Below are 27,957 nucleotides of genomic sequence, written 5' to 3'. Positions count from 1 at the left end.
TATTTGAGGACATTTTTTTGCTAACAATGGACATTTTTTTTAGTTGTTCACACAGTAACATGTTATTGTATCCATTCCACAGGTGTCTAGGACTGGCTTCCTGATTTAGTCTCCGACAATACAGAATGGAGGCAGTGAAGCAGGTTTATTTTCTCCTCATCTGTCAAGGTAAATAGTCTCACAATTCCAGAATAATCGGATAGAATGAGATTCTGTGACTCCGGCCTCATGTTGTGTCATTGTCTCCAGGCTTCTATCTGGGCTCTGTATGTCAGCGATGGACGTTCCCTTCTAAAATCACTGCTCTGATCGGCTCCTGTGTGGAGATTCCTTGTACATATGATCCTGCCGGGACCTCAGGACCATCCAGCACTGTATGGTACATATATAATAGAAGAAGCTATCCAGAGATCCTAAACACCAAGGACCCATCTTCAGTAATGGAGGAATACAGAGGCCGAACCTCACTGGTATCAGGAGAGAAGAGCTGTACCCTGCGGATAGACCCAGTGAGAGAGGAAGATGGTGACAAATATTATTATCCAGGGATCATAGAGGATAGAAGTATAAATGCATATGAGAAACAAGGCTCTATATATGTTACTCTCTCTGTCTCAGGTAAATGTATAAAATGAGTAGTATATGGAGCCACTGAGAAGCTTCTCACTTGTGTTTTATCATTATACCTATCAATATATCTATTAGTAATACACAGTGTATAATCTTGTTGTACTGGGCATCCCACTCATTAACCCCTTAAGGACAGAGCCTGAAATGGCCTTAATGACAGAGACAAATTTTATGAATTTGACTAGTGTCACTTTATTCATTAATAACTTCGGGATGCTTTTACCTATCCGGCTGATTCTGAGATTGTTTTCTCGTGACATATTGTACTTTACATTTCTGGTAAATTGGAGTCGATACTCATAACAAATCTTTATGAAAAAAACCCAAATAATGTGAAAAAATGTGAAAAACTGCATTTTCAAAATCAGATATTTTTAGGGACCTGTTCAGGTTTAAAGTGTATTTGAGGGGCCTGTATGTTAGAAAGCCCCACAAAGCACCCCATTTCAGAAACTGCACCCCCCACACTCTGCAAAAGCATATCCATAAAGTGTTTTAACCCTTTAGGGGAGTCACAGAAATAAAAGCTAAGTGTGTAAGAAATTTGAAAATTTTAATTTTCTGTGCAGAGATTTTATTGTAATCCAATATTTTTCATAATTATAAACCTATTACCAGAGAAATGCACCCCAATAATTATTGCCCCGTTTCTGCAGTTTATAGAAATACCCCATATGTGGCCCTATTGCGCTATTTGACGCAACCACAAGCCTTAGATACAAAGGAGCGCCTAGTGAATTTCAACGCCTCCGTTATATTTGGTCATTTCTGACTGTACCACTTCAGGTTGGCAGAGGCTCTGGGGTGCCAAAACCTAAAAAACACCCCTAAAGGGACACCATTTAGAAAACTACACCCCTCAAGGAATGTAACAAGGGGTGCGGTGAGCATTTGGACCCCACAGGTGCTTCACAGATTTTCCAAACAATATGGCGTGAAAAAAGAAAAATGTATTTTTTACACTAAAACGTTGTTCTAGCCTTCAATTTTTCATTTTCTTAAAGGGATAAGAGGAAAAAAAAGACACAAAATGTGTAGCGCAGTTTCTCCCGAGTACGGAAATACCCCACATGTGGCGATAAAGTGCCAAGGGGGCGCAGGACGAGCCTCCAAAGGGAAGGAGCGCCAATTGGCTTTTGGAAGCTGAATTTCACTGGAAAGGATTTCAAGGGCCATGTCGCATTTACAGAGCCCTCGTGCTGCCAAGACACTGGAAACCCCCCACAAGTGATTCCATTCTGGAAACTACACCCCTCAAGGAATCTAACAAGAGGCACAATGAGCATATGGACCCCACTGGTGACGGGCACAAATGTGGAACAATGTGACGTAAAAGTAAAAAATTTCATTTTTTCACTTTCATGGCACAAATGTGCCCGTCATCAAGGGGTCCATATCCTCACTGCACCCCTTGTTAGATTCTTTGAGGGGTGCAGTTTCCAGAATGGGGTCACTTGTGGGGGGTTTCCAGTGTTTTGGCAGCACGAGGGCTCTGTAAATGCGACATGGCGTTCATCATCCATTCTAGCCAAATCCAACCTCCAAAATCCAAATGGCGCTCCTTCCCTTTGGAGGCTTGCCCTGCGCCCACATGGCGCTTTATGTCCACATGTGGGGTATTTACGGACTCGGGGGAAATTGCTCTACACATATTGTGTGTTTTTTTCTCTTTTAACCCCTTGTGAAAATGATAAATTCAAGGCTAAACCAACATTATAGTGTAAAAAATGTAATATTTCATTTTCACGCCACATTGTTCCACATTTGTGCCCGTCACCAGTGGGGTCCATATGCTCACTACACCCCTTGTTACATTCCTTGAGGGGTGTAGTTTCCATAATGGGGTCACTTGTGGGGGGGTTCAACTGTCTTGGCAACACAGAGGCCTTTTGAATGCAACATGGCCCCTTAAAATCCATTCCATCCAAATCCAGCCTTCAAAAACCAAATGGCGCTCCGTCCCTTCGGAGGCTTACCCTGCACCCGAATGGCGCTTTATGTACACAAGTGGGGTATTTCCGTACTCAGAGGAAAATGCTCTACACATTTAGTGTTTTTTTTTATCTTTTAGCCCCTTGTGAAAATGAAAAAATCATGACAAGATTAATGATTTAGAGTAAAAATTTTACAAAAATTACACTAAATGTTGGTCTAGCCTTGATTTTTTCCATTTCCACAAGGGGTTAAAAAAGAAAATTAACACAAAACGTGTAGGGTAGTTTCCCCTGATTACGAAAATACCCCATATGTGGGCATAATGTGCCATATGGGCACAGGGCAAGCCACCAAAGGGACAGAGTGCCATTTAGAGGCTGGAATGGAGGATGGAGGCCATGTCGCAATTACAAAGCTCCTGTGCTGCCAGGTCAGTAGATACCCCCGACAAGTGACCCCATTCTGGAAACTACACCCCATAAGGAATCTAACAAGGGGTGCAGTGAGCATATGGACCCCACTGGTGACAGGCACTTACGTAGAACATGTGCCGAGAAAATAAAAAATACCATTTTTTTCATTTTCACGTCCCAAATGTGGCCGTCACCAGGGGGCCATATCCCCGCTGCCCCCCTTGTTAGATTCCTTATGGGGTGTAGTTTCCAGAATGGGGTCACTTGTGGGGGGTTTCTACAGAGGCTTTGTAATTGCATCATGGCATCCTCTAATGGGAATGGCGGCCATACCTATTTAGCTGGGGAAAAGGGACAATTCTAATTTATTTGGGGGTATTAGGCCAATTATTAGTTTATAAGGTTGGAAATGACAGGTGTCCATCAAATTCAACCTGTGTTGATCCAGAGGAAGGCAAAAACCCCTCGTGAGGCAGACGACAGTAGCCTCATCACAGGGGAAAAATTCCTTCCCGACTCCATAATGGCGATCAGAATAATCCCCGGACCAACGTGACCCCTGAAATAGGAATAAGGGACAGAATTTAGATAATGTAGAACCCCAGTGACGTGTGGTACGCCTTGGAGCAATCCAGTATGCAGAGGCCGGGGTGATCAGGACAGGCGTCACACTGGAAATGGTGTCCTTCCTGATCCCCCTGTTACGCCACACTCTGCACTTCTTCTGGGGTCTCCCTTTCTCCAGTGTGGGGGACGTCACCTGGAGAATGTTGCCCTGGTGCGATCCGGGGTCACTCACATCCAGAAGTGCTGGGTCCGCTCCATGGCTGCTAAATATTAGGGCGCTATTACTACTTCTGATATGTTCGGATCGTGCCGCAAGCTACAGGGCAGCGAGGGACTGGAAGAGGGGGGTGCTGGTATAAAAGTTATCCCCGTACAGGTGGTGGTAACCTTTATCCAGCAGTGGGAAGATCAGTTCCCGGACGATCTTCCCACTTGTTCCGAGGATGGGGGGGGCGGGGGCATCTGGGGCTGGATTCGGGTGTTCCTTCCTACATACACTCTAAGGGTACATGCACACTGCGGAATCGCGACAGATAACCCTTCGTGCATTCCGCAGTTGGCACCCGCCGGCGGACTGATGCAGGCGCACGTCTCCGTCCGTGTCATAGACTCCATTCTATGCACAGGCGGATTCCGCTCTCCGTCCAACGTGTTCATTCTTTGGATGGACGACGGAATCCGCCCATGCATAACATGGAGTCTATGACACGGGTGGAGACGCGCGCCTCCATCAGTCCGCCGGCGGGTGCCAGCTGCGGAATGCACAAAGGGTTATCCTTCGCCATTCCGCAGTGTGCATGTACCCTAAATCTGTAAGTGTACCCTGAGGTACGCTCACAGAGTTTGTAGAATTTCACTCCATACCGTCATCTCTTATTGGGACGGTACTGGCGGAAAAGACGTGTCTGGGGGGCAGCGTACGCTACGCTACCCCCAGACACGTCACTGGATGATGAGGATGAATGGAGGAAAGAACGATCCCCCCCATTCATCCTCACTGGCTGTTTCGGTGTCGGAGGCAATAATAACGTATCCCTCTGACACCGAAAACACCCTGGGGGCCATCTTTATATGGGGACTAGTATATGGGGTATGTAGTGGTGTAGTGTCAAACTTTATTCAATGTAGTGTGGTGTAATGTAGTGTTTTTTACGTGTTTTTTTTACAGTAAGTATAAAAAAAACCTACGCCAACAAAGGAGTTGCTGATAAATGCCGCACTTATAAGCAGACCGTGGCAGTAGAATATAGAAAAAAAACACCCTACGCCAAAAAGGAGGAGTTGCTGATTAGCAGCGCACTTTCGTGCGATGCTGATCAACACTCAGCGGCGATAGGGTGCGGAAAAGAGAAAAAAAAAAATTTGGGAAATTTTTTTTTTTTTTTTCTATATTCTGAATATCCCTGTAGCTGCTGATAAGTGTATTACACATATCAGCCGCTAGGGGGCAGCAGAGCGCAAAATCCGGAAAATGACGAGGCTGGAGCCGAAAATAGCCGAAAGAAGACGACGAGGACCGCCGGAAAGACCCGAAGTCCGAACGGAATGACGGAGGACGCCGCGAACCCGGAAGCCGCTGATCAGGAGCCCGGGACAGGTGAGTAATGTACAAATACCTGCTCTGGACCCCTCCGCTACCTAGCTGAGGGGTCCAGGGCGGGTATTTACTATTTTGTGGGACTCTGATCGCCGTGCCACCGGCCCGATCGCCGTGAACGGCCGGCCGGCCGTTCACGGCGATCGGGCCGGTGGCACGGCGATCAACATTACTTTTTACAGTAATGGCGGTCGGTGCCGTCCTCGGACAGCACCGACCGCCATTTTTTTTACGGGTCATCGGGTCACCGATGACCCGGAAAGGTTCCGATCAGCGCTATTGGCTGATCTGAATTGATCAGCCTATAGCAGCGATCGTAAGCACGGGGGGTGTTAACCACCCCCCGTGCCGAGAAGCTATGATGGCCTGCTATGATTTATAGCAGGCCATCTTCCCCGACCGCTGTGTGTGAACACGCAGCGATCGGGGAAACATCGGGCGTAAATTTACGCCCTGATGCGCTAAGTACCAGGGCGCCAGGGCGTAAGTTTACGCCCGATGTCGTTAAGGGGTTAAAGAGTACCGATCATGAGAAAAAGTCAGAGAGACACGTCAAAAGTTTGGATCAGTCAGGGTCTGAGTGTTCAGGCAGCGACCAGGAGAATTGGCCTCAAGAAGTAATGTGACCTGGCCCATAATGAAAGCCTAAGGGGCTAACCGAAAAATGAGAAAGGTCCAAGAGGGAACATGCCATGCGCAGACTTCTCCTGACTTGTTTTCCTGATATAATGTTTTCTGCACTTACTGACAGCAGCTCCCTGTGTACCTCATACAGTAGCTAATACCAGACACCCCTCCTCCAGGCTGTGCTGTTCTGCTCTGAGGTGAGCCTGTCCATAAGATGGCCGACATGGAGGAGCATGTGACCATGCCCTGCCCTAGTGTCCTCCATAGTGGTGGACACTGGGTGTTGGGGCATGGTCACATGCTCCTAATTGTCGGCCATCTTTTGGTCAGACACACCTCAGAGCAGTACTGCACAGCCTGGAGGAGGGGAGACTGTTATTAGCAAGGAGGTACAGTTACTAATACTGTACACCAAACAATTGTACTATAAAGTGGCCAACCCCTTAAAAAATAAAATAAAGCCAGCGTTAAAGGGGTACTCCGGGGGGGCACTTTTTTGGGGGGGACCGGCGGGTCCCGCATCACGGCGCTCCGGTGCCCGGTTCCCGGCCACTTCCTGGTGTCTGACTCCGCCCGAGACGCTACGTCTCAGGGCCGCTCAGCCACTCAGTGAAGGAGGCGGGATCTGAGTGGACTACAAACGGATCCCGCCTCCTTCACTGAGTGGCTGAGCGGCCCTGAGATGTAGCGTCTCGGGCGGCGTCAGACACCAAGAAGCGGCCTGGGAACCGGACACCGTGATGCAGGACCCGCCGCTGGAACCGGGGAGGTAAGTGGACGTCTTTTATTTCAGCCACCTCCTCCCCGGTCCCCCTAAAAAAGTGCCCCCCCCCACCGGAGTACCCCTTTAAGTCTCCAGCACATAGATTGGACACGCCTTGACTCTCTCTAAGGAGTCTTTGCAGGATCTTGGGATTATCCATACTCCTCAGAGTAGACAATATTACTGTAAAACTTCCTGAAATAATATCGGTTAACATATTACTAAGAATGAGTAATGACTTTTTAAATTAAACTACTCAGATAAGGTGAATGTTCAGCTTCATGGATCCAGGACTATGAGTGAAGGAGAAGACTCGGCCATACAATGTTCTGCAGAACACACATGCCGCTCCAGTCCTCCATCTCTACAATGGAACAAACCGGGGGAAGTTACAACTCAGTCAGTGGAGATTTCTGGAGGATCCTGGAGAGAAGAATCAGAACTTACTTATATTCCTTCCTATGTGGACGATGGGAGTTATATTCAGTGCACGGCTACATATCCTAATGGACAAACAGCTGAGAGATCAATAACTCTGAGCATCAAATGTAAGTATTATAGGGTTCTGGGTGCAATGAACATTTTACATTAGATTACACACTGTGTGTGATAACATTATATGCCACCTATACTCCCCGTTCTCTATATATGTCTATACACAAATCTCACTGTTATGTGTATTCATATAGGCCCAGATCTTATAATAAGTTTCTGCCCATAGCAACCAATCACAGCTCAGCTTTCATTCTATCAGAGCAATGGGAGAAATAAAAGCTGAGCTGTGATTGGTTGCTATGGACAACAAAGAGAGTATTACAATAAAACAGTGTGATAAATCTGCGCCATAGTCTACAAATAATCTCTGTCAGTCAGAAACATAGAAGATTGTTGGCAGAAAAAGCCCCCTTGTCCATCTAGTCTGCCTTTTGAGTAATTTTTTTTTCTTATTATCTTAGGATAGATATATGTTTATCCCTGGCAGGTTTAAATTCTGTTATTGCAGATTTACCTACCACATCTGCTGGAAGTTTGTTCCAAGCATCTACTACTCTTTCAGTAAAGTAATATTTTCTTGTGTTGTTTCTGATCCCCCCCCCCACAAATAACCTCAGATTGTGTCCCCTTGTTCTTGTGTTCAGTTTCTTCCCATTGAACCTTACTTAGTTCTTTGGCTATGTTCACACAACCTTTTTTCCCCATCTATTTTAAAATTACGTCTGTCATTCTCAGGTTAAAATGTAATGACGGCTGTTACATTTTTCAAGTTTAGGTGGACTGATTGGCCTTTGGGTGTGTCTTTAATTGAAAAGCCATTGAATTTAATAGTAAAAACGTCATTTTATACACTGTGTGCATTGGACGTCCGTCATTTCATTGATTTCAATGCATTGAATAGAAGTCCACTACATTGCGTCAATAACAGTCTTTTAAAATAGAAAAGATTGCCGCCGTTTCACTTTTTGTGAACATACTTCATACATATTTAATGGTTTCAAGCATATCTTTCCCTTCTTTCCGCCAGACTATAAAGATTCAGATCCTTAAAGGAGAAGTCCCATGACATTAAAAAAAAAGGTACGGGGGTGCAGGACCATAAAAAACAAAGAATATTTACCTATCCTCATGCCTCATAACGCTGCTCCTGGCTCCAGCTGACAGCCACCGGCCTCCTGCAGCAAATCCAGCTGCAATGTCACGTACCTAGCTGAATAAGTACCTGTCCAGCCAATCAGTGTCACCTCCACAGTCACTGACTAGCTAAGCGGGCAAACGCTCAGCTGGGCCATGACATTGTAGCTGGAAGAGCTGAATACGTGGCGTACCCGGATTCCAGCCAAAAATTATAGCTGGCAGCCATCCTGGTGAGACCAGGGAGTGGCGATATGTACGCACAAAGACTGGTAAGTATACATTGTTTATTAAGTTTCCGCACCCCCTGCCAGACTTGCTTTTTTTTTTTTTTAAAGGGACTTCCCATTTCTTCCTTAAAGGGGTAGTGCGGCGGTAAAAAATTATTCACAGAATAACACACATTACAAAGTTATACAACTTTGTAATGTATGTTATGTCTGTGAATGGCCCCCTTCCCCGTGTCCCACCACACCCACCCGTGTACCCGGAAGTGTAGTGCATTATACATACCTGATCCATGCCGGCACGCGTCCGCCATCTTGTGCCAAACGTCATCTTCGGACGGCTGGCCCGAACACCTTCGATCTTCCCGAGTGCCGGCCGCGTCATCAGCTGCTCAGCCGCGATTGGCTGAGCATAACTGTGCTCGGCCAATCGCGGCTCAGCGGCTGATGACGCGGCCGCGATGACGTTTGGCACAAGATGGCGGCCGCGTGTCGGTACGGATCAGGTATGTATAAAGCACTACACTTCCGGGTACACGGGTGGGGGTGGGGGGACACGGGGAAGGGGGCCATTCACAGACATAACATACATTACAAAGTTGTATAACTTTGTAATGTGTGTTATTCTGTGAATAATTTTTTACCGCCGCACTACCCCTTTAAGTCTTTCTTGGTTTTATCCTTCACACCCTCCATCATTTTTGTAGCTGTCTTTGCTGTCTATTTTATCAATATTTTTGTAGGTGAGGTCTCCAGAATTGGATACAGTATTCCAGATGCTCTGGTGATTCATTGTGTGGTGTCTGAAATCACTCTCCCTAAATCCTTCTCTTCTGAAGTCTTTGGCAAAAAAAAAAAAAAAACTGCTGATATGATACTCGGATAGAGAATTTCTTCTCCCCCAGTGCATTATTTTACATTTGGAAATGTTGGGCGGCAGTTTCCATTGTTTTGACCACTTACCTAGTAAAGTTATTCCATTTTCCATTAAGTTGTTGCCTGCAAGCAAATTCTTCAACCAGTTGATCAGCAGGGATGCCAGAAATCAGATCCCTACGAATATAACATTGATGGCCTATACAGAGGAGCCCAGCTAACCCTTTTAATATCCAAGTGTTTTTTTTTATATTGAGCTTAAATACCATAATAATGTATCATATATTTTCTCTCCACAGATGCACCAAAAAATGTGTCTGTCACCGTCATCGGGATGGATGAAGTGATGGAGGGAAGTGATGTGAGGTTACAGTGTAACAGCTTCTCCAATCCTGGTGTATATAGGTATGAATGGTACAAAGGGAAAGAGAAATCCAGATTACTGGAGAGAGGACGGGAGATCACAGTGAGGAAAGTGACCAGAGACATGGAGCCCTATTCCTGTACTGCCATAAATCCTGGGGGCAGAAGAGAATCAGCCCTGACACATATACCTGTACTATGTATGTATACAGATAGCCGTACTATGTATGTATACAGATACCTGTACTATGTATGTATACAGAGATACCTGTACTATGTATGTATACAGCTAGCCGTACTATGTATGTATACAGATAGCCGTACTATGTATGTATACAGATACCTGTACTATGTATGTATACAGATAGCCGTACTATGTATGTATACAGATACCTGTACTATGTATGTATACAGATACCTGTACTGTGTATGTATACAGATACCTGTACTATGTATGTATACAGATACCTGTACTATGTACAGTATGTATGCAACCAGGATCAACAATGCTAATGAGTAATACATGTTTACGCGGTATACCACTTTACTTAATAATATTTTACTAGCAGACTTACCAGGCTTTGCATGGCTTTCTGTGTCTGTGTGTATGTGGTTACAAACTTTACTTTCTGCTGATATGAAGATATGAAGCCAACATGACCAAAAGAAACATTAAATAAAAATACAAAACAAAAGTTAATTCCCTGAAGATTTTTGTGGAAGCGAGGAGTAGGTATATACCCCCTTCATTTTCTTCTAGAGAAGACAAAGATATTATTGAAAAAAAAAAAAAAGCATAGTGCCTACAAAAACCCTACGTAAGCTGTGAAAATGACAAGAGAGGACTAAGGAAGAATGACGGAAAAGACAACATGATTAGGGTTTTGTGTCCCACAAAAAAAGCTGCGTGCTCAGTCCTCAGACTGCAGCCTGTGAGACAGACTGTGCACTGCCAATAATATGACTGCAGCCTGTGAGACAGACTGTGCACTGCCAATAATGTGACTGCAGCCTGTGAGACAGACCGTGCACTGCCAATAATGTGACTGCAGCCAGTGAGACAGACCATTTACCTCTAATAATCTTTCTAAAGTTTGTGGGAAACTTTCTGCACCTCTCATAATGTCACTGCAGCCAGTGAGACAGACTCTGCCCCTCTAATAACGTGACTGCAGCCTGAGAGACAGACTCCACCCCTCTAATAATTTGACTGCAGCATGTGAGACAGACCACTCACCTATCATAATGTCACTGCAGCCTGTGAGACAGACTCTGCCCCTCTAATAATGTCACTGCAGCCTGTGAGACAGACTCGGCCCCTCTAAGGCTATGTTCACACTACGTATGAGACGGAACGACGGTCTCTGGCCGGATCATCTCGGCCGGTACTTAAGTACCGGCCGGGTGATCCTTCAGGCCGCAGAGCTCTGATGTGGGCACATCAGCGCGCGCCCGCATCAGAGCTTACCATAGCACACAGTATAGCGAGCGGCCGGTGCCGCTTGCTTCACTGTGTGAACTGACAGGTCTTTCTACGGCCGGAATTCACTGAATTCCGGCTGCAGAAAACTGACATGTCAGTTATTTGCGGGGCCGCACAGATCCCGGCCGGAGCGTATATGATGTGTGTACGCTCCTTACGGGATCCCATTGCTTAATAGGCTGTGTTCCGCTGCACAAAAACTATGGCCGTTGTTGCCGTAGTTTTAAGTAGTGTCAACGTAGCCTAATAATGTGACTGCAGCCTGAAAGACAGACTCTGCCCCTCTAATAATTTGACTGCAGCATGTGAGACAGACCACTCACCTCTAATTATGTGACTGCAGCCTGTGAGACAGACCCTGCACCTCCATCAATTTGTCTGCAGCCTGTGAGACAGACTCGGCCCCTCTAATAATGGGACTGCAGCCTGTGAGACAGACTCTGACCCTCTAATTATGTGTGTGCAGCCTGTGAGACAGACTCTGCCCCTCTAATAATGTGTCTGCAGCCTTTGAGACAGACTCTGCCCCTCTAATTATGTGTGTGCAGCCTGTGAGACAGACTCGGCCCCTCTAATAATGGGACTGCAGCCTGTGAGACAGACCCTGCCTCTCTAATAATGGGACTGCAGCCTGTGAGACAGACTCTGCCTCTCTAATAATGGGACTGCAGCCTGTGAGACAGACCCTGCCTCTCTAATAATGTGACTGAAGCCTGTGAGACAGACCCTGCCTCTCTAATAATGTGACTGAAGCCTGTGAGACAGACCCTGCCTCTCTAATAAGGTCACTGCAGCCTGTGAGACAGATTCTGCCCCACTAATAATGTGACTGAAGCCTGTGAGACAAACCTTGCCCCTCTAATGATGTGACTGCCACTTATGAGACAGACAGCTCTAATGATGTAACTGAAGCCTGTGAGAAGCCTCTAATAATGTGACTGCAGCTCACCTCTAATAATGTGACTTCAGCCTGAAAGAGAGGCAGCTCACCTCTAATGTGACTGCAGCCTGTGAGACAGACAGCTCACCTCTAATGTGACTACAGCCTATGAGACAGACACCTCACCTCTAATAATGTGACTGCAGCCTGAAAGAGAGACAGCTCACTTCTAATGATGTGACTGCCGCCTATGAGACAGACAGTTCACCTCTAATGATGAGACTGTAGCTTGTAAGACAGACAGCTCACCTGTAATAATGTGACTGCAGCCTGAAAGAGAGACAGCTCACCTCTAATGATGTGGCTGCAGCCTGTGAGACAGACAGCTCACCTCTAATGATGTGACTGCAGCCTATGAGACAGACAGCTCACCTCTAATGATGTGACTGCAGCCTATGAGACAGACAGCTCACCTCTAATGATGTGACTACAGCCTGTAAGGCAGACAGTTCACCTCTAGAAATGTGACTGCAGTCTATGAGACAGACAGCTCACCTTTAATGTGACTACAGCCTATGAGACAGACACCTCACCTCTAATAATGTGACTGCAGCCTGAAAGAGAGACAGCTCACTTCTAATGATGTGACTGCCGCCTATGAGACAGACAGTTCACCTCTAATGATGTGACTGCAGCCTGTAAGACAGACAGCTCACCTGTAATAATGTGACTGCAGCCTGAAAGAGAGACAGCTCACCTCTAATAATGTGACTGCAGCCTATGAGACAGACAGTTCACCTCTAATGATGTGACTGCAGCCTGTAAGACAGACAGCTCACCTGTAATAATGTGACTGCAGCCTGAAAGAGAGACAGCTCACCTCTAATAATGTGACTGCAGCCTATGAGACAAACAGTTCACCTCTAATGATGTGACTACAGCCTGTAAGGCAGACAGTTCACCTCTAAAAATGTGACTGCAGTCTATGAGACAGACAGCTCACCTCTAATGATGTGACTACAGCCTGTAAGGCAGACAGTTCACCTCTAGAAATGTGACTGCAGTCTATGAGACAGACAGCTCACCTTTAATGTGACTACAGCCTATGAGACAGACACCTCACCTCTAATAATGTGACTGCAGCCTGAAAGAGAGACAGCTCACTTCTAATGATGTGACTGCCGCCTATGAGACAGACAGTTCACCTCTAATGATGTGACTGCAGCCTGTAAGACAGACAGCTCACCTGTAATAATGTGACTGCAGCCTGAAAGAGAGACAGCTCACCTCTAATAATGTGACTGCAGCCTATGAGACAGACAGTTCACCTCTAATGATGTGACTGCAGCCTGTAAGACAGACAGCTCACCTGTAATAATGTGACTGCAGCCTGAAAGAGAGACAGCTCACCTCTAATAATGTGACTGCAGCCTATGAGACAAACAGTTCACCTCTAATGATGTGACTACAGCCTGTAAGGCAGACAGTTCACCTCTAAAAATGTGACTGCAGTCTATGAGACAGACAGCTCACCTCTAATGATGTGACTGCAGCCTATGAGACAGACAGCTCACCTCTAATAATGGGACTGCAGCCTGAAAGACAGTAATACTTTTTCCTAGATGATATTTATTATAGTAACTAAACGGCAACATTTCTTCTCTCCACAGTTGCACCAAAAAATGTGACTGTCACCGTTATTGGGATGGATGAAGTAATGGAGGGAAGTGATGTGACCTTACAATGTAACAGCTTCTCCAAATTTGATGTATATGAATATGAATGGTACAAAGGGAAAGAGAGAACCAGATTATCGGACATAGGACGGAAGATCAGGGTGCGGAACGTGACCTGGGATGTGGAGCCCTATTCCTGTACTGCCTTAAATCAAATGGGAGGAGGAGAATCAGCCCTGACACAGATACCTGTACTATGTATGTATACAACTAGGAGTAATATACTATATATATATATATATATATATATTGTGAGACAGTGACAGGGATTGTGGTTGGGAATCGCTATATCTCCCCGAGGTACCTGTCATATGTGAACACTAGGTTCCAGAAAGTCCATACCTCATCCAGGGAAAGCTGGGTGAGATATGGAGGAATCCAGGAAAGTTAAAACCCATAGCAAACTACTTGCTATGGGACTGTTTTTAGTTGCTGAAAAAGGGCCTGTCATTCCCTTTCTGGCCAGTCCAGGTTTTTCTATCTGGCCAAGTCAGCCCAGGTGCTGGAGGCCACTGATCACAGGTCTCATAAGAGGAGGCACAGAGTGTATAGAGCGGTGGCTGTGCATGGAGGTCTCTCCTGGCTGTGTATAGAGCGGTGGCTGTGCATGGAGGTCTCTCCTGGCTGTGTATAGAGCGGTGGCTGTGCATGGAGGTCTCTCCTGGCTGTGTATAGAGCGGTGGCTGTGCATGGAGGTCTCTCCTGGCTGTGTATAGAGCGGTGGCTGTGCATGGAGGTCTCTCCTGGCTGTGTATAGAGCGGTGGCTGTGCATGGAGGTCTCTCCTGGCTGTGTATAGAGCGGTGGCTGTGCATGGAGGTCTCTCCTGGCTGTGTATAGAGCGGTGGCTGTGCATGGAGGTCTCTCCTGGCTGTGTATAGAGCGGTGGCTGTGCATGGAGGTCTCTCCTGGCTGTGTATAGAGCGGTGGCTGTGCATGGAGGTCTCTCCTGGCTGTGTATAGAGCGGTGGCTGTGCATGGAGGTCTCTCCTGGCAGTGTATAGAGCTGTGGCTGTGCATGGAGGTCTCTCCTGGCTGTGTATAGAGCTGTGGCTGTGCATGGAGGTCTCTCCTGGCTGTGTATGGAGCGGTGGCTGTGCATGGAGGTCTCTCCTGGCTGTGTATGGAGCGGTGGCTGTGCATAGAGGTCTCTCCTGGCTGTGTATGGAGCGGTGGCTGTGCATGGAGGTCTCTCCTGGCTGTGTATGGAGCGGTGGCTGTGCATGGAGGTCTCTCCTGGCTGTGTATGGAGCGGTGGCTGTGCATGGAGGTCTCTCCTGGCTGTGTATAGAGCGGTGGCTGTGCATGGAGGTCTCTCCTGGCTGTGTATAGAGCGGTGGCTGTGCATGGAGGTCTCTCCTGGCTGTGTATAGAGCGGTGGCTGTGCATGGAGGTCTCTCCTGGCTGTGTATAGAGCTGTGGCTGTGCATGGAGGTCTCTCCTGGCTGTGTATGGAGCGGTGGCTGTGCATGGAGGTCTCTCCTGGCTGTGTATGGAGCGGTGGCTGTGCATGGAGGTCTCTCCTGGCTGTGTATGGAGCGGTGGCTGTGCATGGAGGTCTCTCCTGGCTGTGTATAGAGCGGTGGCTGTGCATGGAGGTCTCTCCTGGCTGTGTATAGAGCGGTGGCTGTGCATGGAGGTCTCTCCTGGCTGTGTATAGAGCGGTGGCTGTGCATGGAGGTCTCTCCTGGCTGTGTATGGAGCGGTGGCTGTGCATAGAGGTCTCTCCTGGCTGTGTATGGAGCGGTGGCTGTGCATAGAGGTCTCTCCTGGCTGTGTATGGAGCGGTGGCTGTGCATGGAGGTCTCTCCTGGCTGTGTATGGAGCGGTGGCTGTGCATGGAGGTCTCTCCTGGCTGTGTATGGAGCGGTGGCTGTGCATGGAGGTCTCTCCTGGCTGTGTATAGAGCGGTGGCTGTGCATGGAGGTCTCTCCTGGCTGTGTATAGAGCGGTGGCTGTGCATGGAGGTCTCTCCTGGCTGTGTATAGAGCGGTGGCTGTGCATGGAGGTCTCTCCTGGCTGTGTATAGAGCGGTGGCTGTGCATGGAGGTCTCTCCTGGCTGTGTATAGAGCGGTGGCTGTGCATGGAGGTCTCTCCTGGCTGTGTATAGAGCGGTGGCTGTGCATGGAGGTCTCTCCTGGCTGTGTATAGAGCGGTGGCTGTGCATGGAGGTCTCTCCTGGCTGTGTATAGAGCGGTGGCTGTGCATGGAGGTCTCTCCTGGCTGTGTATAGAGCGGTGGCTGTGCATGGAGGTCTCTCCTGGCTGTGTATAGAGCTGTGGCTGTGCATGGAGGTCTCTTCTGGCTGTGTATAGAGCTGTGGCTGTGCATGGAGGTCTCTCCTGGCTGTGTATAGAGCTGTGGCTGTGCATGGAGGTCTCTCCTGGCTGTGTATAGAGCGGTGGCTGTGCATGGAGGTCTCTCCTGGCTGTGCAGAGGGTCAGGACTGCTAAAGCTTCTGCTGGGACTTTGAGCCACACTGGTATTGTACCAACTGATGTTGTTTTATGTTGGGTGACTGGTAGCAAGTCACCTGTATAGCCAGGATTTGCTGTGTTAGTTAGAGCTCAGACGAGCAGGATTTATTTTACTTTGTGCCTGTATGTAAGGCTGAATTTCTTTTGGTTTCAATAAACAAACAGGAGAATCTCTGTTTTATACAAGTTTGTGTCCCTGTCTCTGACTGCCAATCCTGCTGCCGTCTGCCCGGCTCTACAGAGCTAATCTCCCACATATGGTGCTCGGTGCGGGCATAAAAATGCAGTCTTAAAGAGACATACACACTGAAAGGACTTTGTACAGAGATACCTGTTTATGTCTTGGATAAAAGCTGCAGGAGAGCTGAAAAAGGAGGCTGCTGCAATGGAGGACTTTATGAAACAAGTCATGATGCAAGCTGAGAAGCAGCAGCAAGCTTTTACCCAGGCCATGCTGAAGCAACAGCAAGAAACCCGGGCTATGCTTCAGCAGCAAAATGAGGCACACAGGCTAGTGGTGGAGAAAATGGCCGAGGCAATCTCAGCTCAGCAAACTGCAGGAAACAACTCTGTACTGCAAGGGACTCAGGGTCCACAGCCATCTGCAAGGGCCACTGTACAGGCATCACTCCAAAAGATGACACCCACAGATGATGTGGAAGCCTATCTCATGGTCTTTGAAAGAGTTGCAGAGCGTGAGAAGTTACCGGCTGACCAGTGGGCAGATGTTGTGGCGCCATTTCTGACTGGAGAATCCCAGAAGGCGTACTATGACTTGAGTGAGCAAGACTCCAGAGACTATCAGAAGCTCAAAGGTGAGATCCTTGCCAGACTTGGGGTCAATATGCATGTGCGAGCAGGCCGGGTGCACAACTGGACTTTTTCTGAAAGCTCACCACCACGGTCACAGATGCATGACCTGATCCATCTTGTTAAGAAGTGGCTACAGCCTGAGGAAACTACCCCTGGTCAAATTGTGGAGAGAGTGGTCCTGAACAAGTTCATCCGTTCCCTTCCTCCAAGGATCCAGCGCTGGGTTGGACAAGCTGGGCCTACAGATGCTGACCAGCTTGTGAATCTTGTGGAGAGGTATAGCGCCACCGAGGAGCTACTACAGGTGTCACCAAGACGTGCCAGCTCCAGGGAAAACAAGCCATTGAAGCCAACTGGTAAGACTGTTCCAGTTACTAAAGGGGTGCAAAAGGTCTCAAGGGGAGGTGGCTCAGAGGGGGACCTAGCGGTTGGGCCCAGGAACAGTGGGACATTTGGTCAACGACCATGGTCTCAAGGTCGAGACCAGTGCCGTATACAGTGTTGGCGGTGCCATGAACTGGGGCATATAGCTGCTAGTTGTCCCCTGACGACTGAGCCCATGGAATGCAACACCTCCAGACGTATCTCCTTATTTGCACGACCTGTTCTTGCTGCAGAGACTATGTCAGAGACTGAACCTCAAATGTGTACTGTGTCAATTGGAGGTTATGCAGTACTAGCTCTGCTGGACTCTGGGAGCTTGGTGACTTTAGTGCATGGCTCTCTAATAGACCCTGGAACACACAGTGGACATACTGTTGGGGTCTTGTGCATACATGGTGAAACCAGAGAGTATCCTACCGCTGTGGTCCCAATAACGACTACTTGTGGGATAGCGTCTCATGAAGTGGGTGTGGTTAAGTCTCTAATGTATAATGTGATACTGGGAAGAGACTTTCCCCTATTTTGGGACTTGTGGCGGGGAAAACAGGTAACTTACACTGAGAATGTTACTATTGATAATGTATGTCATGAGATAACCCCGGTTCCATTTGACCCAGATGCTGAGGTACCAGCCGTAGGGGTGACCACAGAAAGTGACAATGTTCCCTTAGCTGTACTGGCTGGTGAGGGTGAAGTCCAGGAGGAAGTTCCTGATATGCCTGACTTGGAAGTGTCACGTGATAACTTTGGCACTGCTCAGCTCAGGGATCCCACCTTGATAAAGGCCAGAGAGAATGTTACTGTGATAAATGAGGTGTCAAAATTTGACGCATACCCAATGCCAAGGGTTGATGAATTAATTGAGCGGCTTGGCCATGCTAGGTTTTTCTCTACCCTGGACCTTACTAAAGGATATTGGCAGGTACCCCTCACTGACACTGCTAAAGAGAAAACCGCATTTGTCACCCCAGATGGTCTCTTTCAGTATGTCTGTTTACCCTTTGGGTCACATGGAGCCCCCGCCACATTCCAAAGGTTAATGGACATAATCCTCAAACCCCATCGCAGGTATGCCTCCGCATATCTGGATGATATCATTGTTTTCAGTAATGACTGGGAAAGTCATTTGGCAAAAGTGCAAGCAGTAGTAGATTCCCTCAGGGCGGCAGGGTTAACAGCCAACCCTAAAAAGTGTGCTATAGGTCTGGAAGAAGGCCGTTACCTGGGGTATGTAATAGGAAGAGGTGTGATTAAACCCCAAGTAAACAAGGTGGAAGCTATCCAAAGTTGGCCCAAACCCTTAACCAAGAAACAAGTGAGAGCCTTTTTGGGTATAGTGGGGTATTATCGCAGGTTCATACCGAACTTTGCTACCATAGCAGCTCCCCTGACCGATCTTACTAAGGGCAACAAGTCTGTTATGGTCAAGTGGAGTGCAGAAGCCGAGGGGGCATTTCAAAGGTTAAAGTCCGTTCTGTGTAGTGAACCAGTGCTGATCACCCCAGATTTTGCAAAGACCTTTGTACTTCAGACAGATGCGTCTGATGTGGGTTTAGGTGCCGTTCTTTCACAGGAGGTGGGAGGTGAAGAACACCCTGTAACGTACCTGAGCAGGAAACTTACACCACCTGAGAAAAATTATAGCATTGTGGAACGTGAATGCTTGGCAATAAAATGGGCCTTAGAATCGCTCAGGTATTATTTGTTAGGCCGACATTTTAAGTTAGTAACTGATCACGCCCCTCTTACCTGGATGAGTCAGGCCAAGGAACGAAATGCACGAGTTACAAGGTGGTTCCTCACGTTACAGAATTTTAAGTTCTCAGTAGAGCACAGGTCAGGTAAACTTCAAGGTAACGCAGATGCGCTGTCCCGAACACACTGTTTGATGGCCAAAAGTGTTCGCCCCCACAGGTTCGAACAGAGGGGGAGGGTATGTGAGACAGTGACAGGGATTGTGGTTGGGAATCTCTATATCTCCCCGAGGTACCTGTCATATGTGAACACTAGGTTCCAGAAAGTCCATACCTCATCCAGGGAAAGCTGGGTGAGATATGGAGGAATCCAGGAAAGTTAAAACCCATAGCAAACTACTTGCTATGGGACTGTTTTTAGTTGCTGAAAAAGGGCCTGTCATTCCCTTTCTGGCCAGTCCAGGTTTTTCTATCTGGCCAAGTCAGCCCAGGTGCTGGAGGCCACTGATCACAGGTCTCATAAGTGGAGGCACAGAGTGTATAGAGCGGTGGCTGTGCATGGAGGTCTCTCCTGGCTGTGTATAGAGCGGTGGCTGTGCATGGAGGTCTCTCCTGGCTGTGTATAGAACGGTGGCTGTGCATGGAGGTCTCTCCTGGCTGTGTATAGAGCGGTGGCTGTGCATGGAGGTCTCTCCTGGCTGTGCAGAGGGTCAGGACTGCTAAAGCTTCTGCTGGGACTTTGAGCCACACTGGTATTGTACCAACTGTTGTTGTTTTATGTTGGGTGACTGGTAGCAAGTCACCTGTATAGCCAGGATTTGCTGTGTTAGTTAGAGCTCAGACGAGCAGGATTTATTTTACTTTGTGCCTGTATGTAAGGCTGAATTTCTTTTGGTTTCAATAAACAAACAGGAGAATCTCTGTTTTATACAAGTTTGTGTCCCTGTCTCTGACTGCCAATCCTGCTGTCTGCCCGGCTCTACAGAGCTAATCTCCCACAATATATATATATATATATATATATATATATATATATATATATATATATATATATATATATATATATATATAATATATATATATATATATATATATATATATACAAATAGAGAAAGAACACATGTACAGATTTTAGATCCCCTGAAAAAACAAGAGTCAGCCATGCTTGGGAATGGATTTAATATGGTCACTATTAGACTATAGTCAATCCTTTGAACTCAATGGAACCGGCACAAGTAAACCTCTGTAGACTTGTACATTGTCATAATATTCATCTGGTTCAGCAATGTATATCATACACATAGCGTCAGTTTAGGTATACAGGGGTCTCTCAACATACAATATTAATTGGTTCCAGGACGACCATTAGATGTTGAAACCATTGAATGTTGAGATCAAAACTCTATGGAAAACTGGTAATTGGTTCTAAATACCCCAAAATGAGAAAACAATTAAAATTTAAAGGAAAATAAGCAGTTAACTAATATGGCTACAGCAAATCCTTACATATAACAGTCAGAAAGAGCTACACGAGGCTGTAAATTTCTTTCTATGTAGAGGACTGGAGCGTTTTCAGGGTCCTGTACAGGTCACACAGGGTTCCAGAAAAATAAAATTAAGCCACCCTCACCTGGTGCCCGAAGGATCAGCTCATTCTGGCCCAGGTAAAGAGCAGTACAGGACATGTAGTATCACACTATACTTTAGAGAGGAGATACTAGACACACACAGCAGTACAGGACATGTAGTATCACACTGTACTGTAGAGAAGAGATACTAGACACACAGCAGTACAGGACATGTAGTATCACACTATACTGTAGAGAGGAGATACCAGACACACACAGCAGTACAGGACATGTAGTATCACACTATACTGTAGAGAGGAGATACCAGACACACACAGCAGTACAGGACATGAAGTATCACACTATACTGTAAAGAGGAAATACTAGACACACAGCAGTACAGGACATGTAGTATAACACTATGCTGTAGAGAGGAGATACTAGACACACAGCAGTACAGGACATGTAGTATCACACTATACTGTAGGGAGGAGATACTAGACATACACAGCAGTACAGGACATGTAGTATCACACTATACTGTAGAGAGGAGATACTAGACACACAACAGTACAGGACATGTAGTATCACACTATACTGTAGAGAGGAGATACTAGACACACAGCAGTACAGGACATGTAGTATCACACTGTACTGTAGAGAGGAGATATAAGACACACAGCGGTACAGGACATGTAGTATCACACTATACTGTAGGGAGGAGATACCAGACACACAGCAGTACAAGACATTTAATATCACACTGTACTGTAGAGAGAAGATACTTCACACACAGCAGTACAGGACATGCACTGTAGTATCAAACTATACTGTAGAGAGGAGATACCAGACACACAGAAGTACAGGACATGTAGTATCACACTATACTGTATGGAGGAGATACTAGACATACACAGCAGTACATGACATGTAGTATCACACTGTACTATAGAGAGGAGATAATAGACACACAGCAGTACAGGACATGTAGTGTCACACTATACTATAGAGAGGAGATACTAGACACACAGCAGTACAAGACATGTACTATCAAACTATACTATAGAGAGGAGATACTAGACACACAGCAGTACATGACATGTAGTATCACACTATTCTATAGAGAGGAGATACTAGACACACAGCAGTACAGGACATGTAGTATCACACTATACTGTATAGAGGAGATACCAGACACACACACACACACAGCAGTACAGGACATGTAGTATCACACTGTTCTGTAGAGAAGAGCTACCAGACACACAGCAGTACAGGACATGTAGTATCACACTGCTCTGTAGAGAGGAGATACCAGACACACAGCAGTACAGGACATGTAGTATCACACTGATCTGTAGAGAGGATATACCAGACAGCCAACCAGTGCATGCACTTCGCTAATAGTGAGATTTTACCAGTAAAATGCCCACGTTCTTTGGTTGATCAACTAGTTTTTTTTTACATGTTACGGAGATCTGGACAGTCCATGGCATTGTATGTTGAGTCTGGTCTCAACTTACGATGGTCCAAAAAGGAACATTGTATGTTGTAAATATTGTATCTTGAGGCCATTGTAAGTTGAGGGATCACTGTAATCAGCCCTAATCTGAGTCACTGAACACACCAAAATACAGGCCTCAGCAGTTTGCTGTGTGAGCTCTATTTTCTCTCTATACTATACAGCCTATATGATTGTCTTCAGTAGACTACCTTATACCTGCTCTCCCTTCTTTTCCAAGCCTGTATGAGCTTTCCTCCTCGGCTTCTCTCCCTCTGTTTACTGTCTTAACTTCTGTACAACTATGCCGCTGCTGTTATTTCTAATAGTAAGATATCAAAAAGTCTGACATTCTCTGAAGGACCTGTCTTATCTTTGTCCTAATGGCAGATAAATAGTAGGACATTTTTAATGTAGACTATTTAAAAAGTTTTAAAATTTTTAATTCAGGAAGGAAAAAAAGTGCAAAGATGCCCATATCTTTTAAATGTTTACTACTTGTGTCCAGCCTTCCAATAAGAGAACATTATATTCAGAGTGTCCTCTTCTTCTATATAGGACATGGTCAGTGTCGGACTGCCCCACCAGAGGACGGGAGAATCCTCCAGTGGGCCCCTAGCTTTAGAACCTGCATAAAACTGACTGACAAGTCTTTTCTCACTGATTCTTCATTGGTTGGCCCCAGATACCCCATTCAGACACTGGACATGGTCCTCATCTATTACCATTAAAGTGACCGTACCACCAAGCCCAGGCTGAAGCACAGGAGGCGGGCCGACCCACCCTTAGTGAGTCACGTCATGGAGGGGCTGGGGTTTCTTCCCACTGGAGGTGGGTCGGTCCGCCTCCAGTGCTTCAGCCTGGGCCTGGTGGTACAGTCACTTTAACATTAAATAGGTTCTTTTTGATTTGGCACAAGAAAAATAGATCTAAAAGCATTGGCTTCAGGGTTGTCTTCCTCTCAACCATTGTGACCTTGTTCTATAAGGAGATTTTTACTGTGTCGGAACCAGGGCCCACCCAGGAATCCTCCAATACTCTGACAGCTCATTTACCACTACTTCTGTATCATGTGATTATACTGCCATTTGAATTTCCCTTTGAGTAGACTATTAAAGGACAAGTGCCATGAAAAACTTTTTCCCACTAATTGAAGCACATTACAAAGTTATATAACTGTGTAATATACTTCAATCACCTATCTGCCTCCCTTCCCTGTCTTTTCCCCCTCCACCCCCCACCAGGAAGTGTCCTGACTCACACAGGCCTGATTACTGTCGTCACCGTCACCAAGCTCTTCTCTCAGCTCCTTCTCCTGTTACACTAGCCTCCCCACTCCCCTGCCTTGTCAGGTGACAGGCTTGCTCAGCTCCCATTGGCTGAACAACTGCAAGCCATCACTTGTCACATCTCACTTGCTTATCTTCCCTCAGACTGACTCCGGCACATGGGCAGCTCCCCCCTCCCCTCATACCCTCTCTCCTGCTGCCGTGGACTCAGTGAAGGAGTCATGTCACTAGAGAAGATAAGCTGAGCAAGCAGAGTCACTTGACAAGGAGGGGAGGGGGAGGCTGGTGTAACAGGAGCTAGAGCAGCCCTCCTGCTGATGATCCTCACAAGAAGGAGCTGCCTGGTGACGACAGTAATCAGGTCTGTGTGAGTCAGGACACTTCCTGGTGGGGGGGTGGAGGGGGGAAAAGGCAGGGAAGGGAGGCAGATAGGTGATTGGAGCATATTACAGAGTTATATAACTTTGTAATGTGCTTCAATTACTGGGAAAAAGTTTTTCATGGCACTTGTCCTTTAATCTGATAGTTTTATAATCAGTATGCAGTTAGCTCCTGTGCTCCCCCTACTGGTGGTTACAGGTAGACTGAATTCTACAATTTACCTGATAGGGATGTAGAAAGACAGCAAATATTGTAAGTCTAAATAAGAAATAGTGATAGAAGATGAAGTAAGAAAATCTCTACATTAAAGGACAAGTGCCATGAAAAACTTTTTCCCAGTAATTGAAGCACATTACAAAGTTATATAACTCTGTAATGTGCTTCAATCACCTATCTGCCTCCCTTCCCTGCCTTTTCCCCCTCCCACCCCCCACCAGGAAGTGTCCTGACTCACACAGACCTGATTACTGCCGTCACCGTCACCAGGCAGCTCCTTCTTGTGGGGATGAGTCATCAGCAGGAGGGCTGCTCTAGCTCCTGTTACACCAGCCTCCCCCTCCCCTCCTTGTCAGGTGACTCTGCTTGCTCAGCTTATCTTCTCTAGTGACATGACTCCTTCACTGAGTCCACGGCAGCAGGAGAGGGTATGAGGGGAGGGGGGAGCTGCCCATGTGCCGGAGTCAGTCTGAGGTAAGATAAGCAAGTGAGATGTGACAAGTGATGGCTTGCAGTTGTTCAGCCAATCGGAGGTGAGCAAGCCTGTCACCTGACAAGGCAGGGGAGGGGGGAGGCTAGTGTAACAGGAGAAGGAGCTGAGAGAAGAGCTTGGTGACGGTGACGACAGTATCAGGTCTGTGTGAGTCAGGACACTTCCTGGTGGGGGGTGGAGGGGGGAAAAGGCAGGGAAGGGAGGCAGATAGGTGATTGAAGCACATTACAGAGTTATATAACTTTGTAATGTGCTTCAATTAGTGGGAAAAAGTTTTTCATGGCACTTGTCCTTTAAACACATAAATGTTTTTTTTTTACATTAACGTATTTAGTTTGTATTTTGTTTTTCCTTACAGAAATGAATCAAAATATTTGTTATATTAATTAGATTGTTAATATATTCTTAATATTTTCTTTTCACAGTTGCACCAAAAAATGTGTCTGTCATCGTCATCGGGATGGATGGTGTGATGGAGGGAAGTGATGTGGCGTTACAATGTAACAGCTTCTCCAATCCTGATGTATATGAGTACGAATGGTACAAAGGGAAAGAGAAATTACTGGAGAGAGGACGGGAGATCACAGTGAGGAACGTGACCAGAGACATGGAGCCCTATTCCTGTACTGCCAGAAATTCTATCGGGAGAGGAGAATCAGCCCTGACACAGATACCTGTACTATGTATGTATACAGATACTTGTACTGTGTATTTATACAGACACCTGTACTATGTATGTATACAGATACCTGTACTGTGTATGTATACAGAGATACCTGTACTGTGTATGTATACAGATACCTGTACTGTGTATGTATACAGAGATACCTGTACTATGTATTTATACAGATACCTGAACTATGTATGTATACAGATACCTGTACTGTGTGTATATACAGATACCTGTACTATGTATGTATACAGATACCTGTATTATGTATGTATACAGATACCTGTACTGTGTGTATATACAGATACCTGTACTATGTATGTATACAGATACCTGTACTATGTATGAATACAGAGATACCTGTACTATATACACTACCGTTCAAAAGTTTGGGGTCACCATTTTCCATGAAAAGTCACACTTCTTCACCACCATACGTTGTGAAATGAATAGAAAATAGAGACAAGACATTGACAAGGTTAGAAATAATGATTTGTATGTGAAATAACATTGTTCTTACATCACACTTTGCTTTCGTCACAGAATCCTCCTTTTGCAGCAATTCCAGCATTGCACACCTTTGGCATTCTAGCTATTAATCTGTTGGGGTAAGCTGGAGAAATTGTCCCCCACGCTTCTAGAAGCAGCTCCCACAAGTTGGATTGGTTGGACAGGCACTTCTGGCGTACCATACGGTCCAGCTGCTCCCACAACAGCTCAATGGGTTGGTGATCTGGTGACTGCGCTGGCCACTCCATTACCTATGATAGAATACCAGCTGCTGCTTCTGCTGTAAACAGTTCTTGCACAATTTGGAGGTGTGTTTAGGGTCATTGTCCTGTTGTAGGATGAAATTGGCTCCAATCAAGCGCTGTCCACTGGGTATGGCATGGCGGTGCAGAGTGATAGCCTTCCTTATTCACAATCCCTTTTACCCTGTACAAATCTCCCACCTTACCAGCACCAAAGCAACCCCAGACCATCGCATGACCTCCACCATGCTTAACAGATGGCGTCAGGCATTCTTCCAGCATCTTTTCATTTGTTCTGTGTCTCATAAACGTTCTTCTTTGTCATCCAAACACCTCAAACTTGGATTCATCCGTCCACAACACTTTTTTCCAGTCTTCCTCTGTCCAATGTCTGTGTTCTTTTGCCCATCTTAATCTTTTTCTTTTGTTGGCCAGTCTCAGATATGGCTTTTTCTTTGCCACTTTGGCCTGAAGCCCAAAATCCCGCCGCCGCCTCTTCACTGTAGATGTTGACACTGGTGTTTTGCGGGTACTATTTAATGAAGATGCCAGTTGGGGACCTGTGAGGCGTCTGTTTCTCAAACTAGAGACTCTAATGTGCTTATCTTCTTGCTTAGTTGTGCAACGCGGCCTCCTACTTCTTTTTCTACTCTGGTTAGAGCCTGTTTGTGCTGTCCTCTAAAGGAAGTAGTACACACGGAATAGCCTTCATTTCTAAGAACAAGAATATAGTGTCGAGTTTCAGATGAAAGTTCTCTTTTTCTGGCCATTTTGAGCGTTTAATTGACCCCACAAATGTGATGCTCCAGAAACACAATCTGCTCAAAGGAAGGTCAGTTTTGTAGCTTCTGTAACAAGCTAGACTGTTTTCAGATGTGTGAACATGATTGCACAAGGGTTTTCTAATCATCAATTAGCCTTCTGAGCCAATGAGCAAACACATTGTACCATTAGAACACTGGAGTGATAGTTGCTGGAAATGGGCCTCTATACACCTATGTAGATATTGCACCAAAAACCAGACATTTGCAGCTAGAATAGTCATTTACCACATTAGCAATGTATAGAGTGTATTTGTTTAAAGTTAGGACTAGTTTAAAGTTATCTTCATTGAAAAGTACAGTGTTTTTCTTTAAAAAATAAGGACATTTCAATGTGACCCCAAACTTTTGAACGGTAGTGTATGTATACTGATACCTGTACTATGTATGTATACAGATACCTGTACTGTGTATGTATGCAGAGATACCTGTACTATGTATGTATACAGATTCCTGTACTATGTATGTATACAGATACCTGTACTGTGTATGTATACAGATACCTGTACTATGTATGTATACAGATACCTGTACTGTGTATGTATACAGAAACCTGTACTATGTATGTATACAGATACCTGCACTGTGTATGTATACAGATACCTGTACTATGTATACAGAGATACCTGTACTATTTATACAGAGACACCTGTACTTTGTATACAGAGATACCTGTACTATGTATGTATACAGATACCTGTACTATGTATGTATACAGATACCTGTACTGTGTATGTATACAGAGATACCTGTACTATGTATGTATACAGATACACCTGTACTATGTATGTATACTGATACCTGTACTATGTATGTATACAGATACCTGTACTGTGTATGTATGCAGAGATACCTGTACTATGTATGTATACAGATTCCTGTACTATGTATGTATACAGATTCCTGTACTGTGTATGTATACAGAAACCTGTACTATGTATGTATACAGATACCTGTACTGTGTATGTATACAGAAACCTGTACTATGTATGTATACAGATACCTGCACTGTGTATGTATACAGAGATACCTGTACTATGTATACAGAGATACCTGTACTTTGTATACAGAGATACCTGTACTATGTATGTATACAGATTCCTGTACTATGTATGTATACAGATACCTGTACTATGTATGTATACAGATACCTGTACTGTGTATGTATACAG

The 27,957-nt window shown here is 45.9% G+C and overlaps 1 protein-coding gene across 1 annotated transcript; it reads left to right on the top strand.

Moving 5' to 3' along the window:
• The first annotated feature begins 250 nt into the window (after window positions 1–250).
• On the top strand, window positions 251–26,646 carry LOC138768804 (B-cell receptor CD22-like). Its single transcript, XM_069946759.1, has 6 exons — window positions 251–618; window positions 6,793–7,080; window positions 9,564–9,827; window positions 13,661–13,924; window positions 24,968–25,225; window positions 26,582–26,646. Exons 1-6 carry the CDS (start codon window positions 441–443, stop codon window positions 26,644–26,646), a joined length of 1,317 nt encoding a protein of 438 aa, XP_069802860.1. The 5' UTR covers window positions 251–440.
• The last annotated feature ends 1,311 nt before the right edge of the window (window positions 26,647–27,957 follow it).

This window comes from Dendropsophus ebraccatus, chromosome 12 (assembly GCF_027789765.1).
Source record: "Dendropsophus ebraccatus isolate aDenEbr1 chromosome 12, aDenEbr1.pat, whole genome shotgun sequence".
Classification (NCBI taxonomy): Eukaryota; Metazoa; Chordata; class Amphibia; order Anura; family Hylidae; genus Dendropsophus; species Dendropsophus ebraccatus.
The sequence above is the reverse complement of the archived record's forward strand: the minus strand, read 5'-3'. Positions and strand labels throughout refer to the sequence as shown.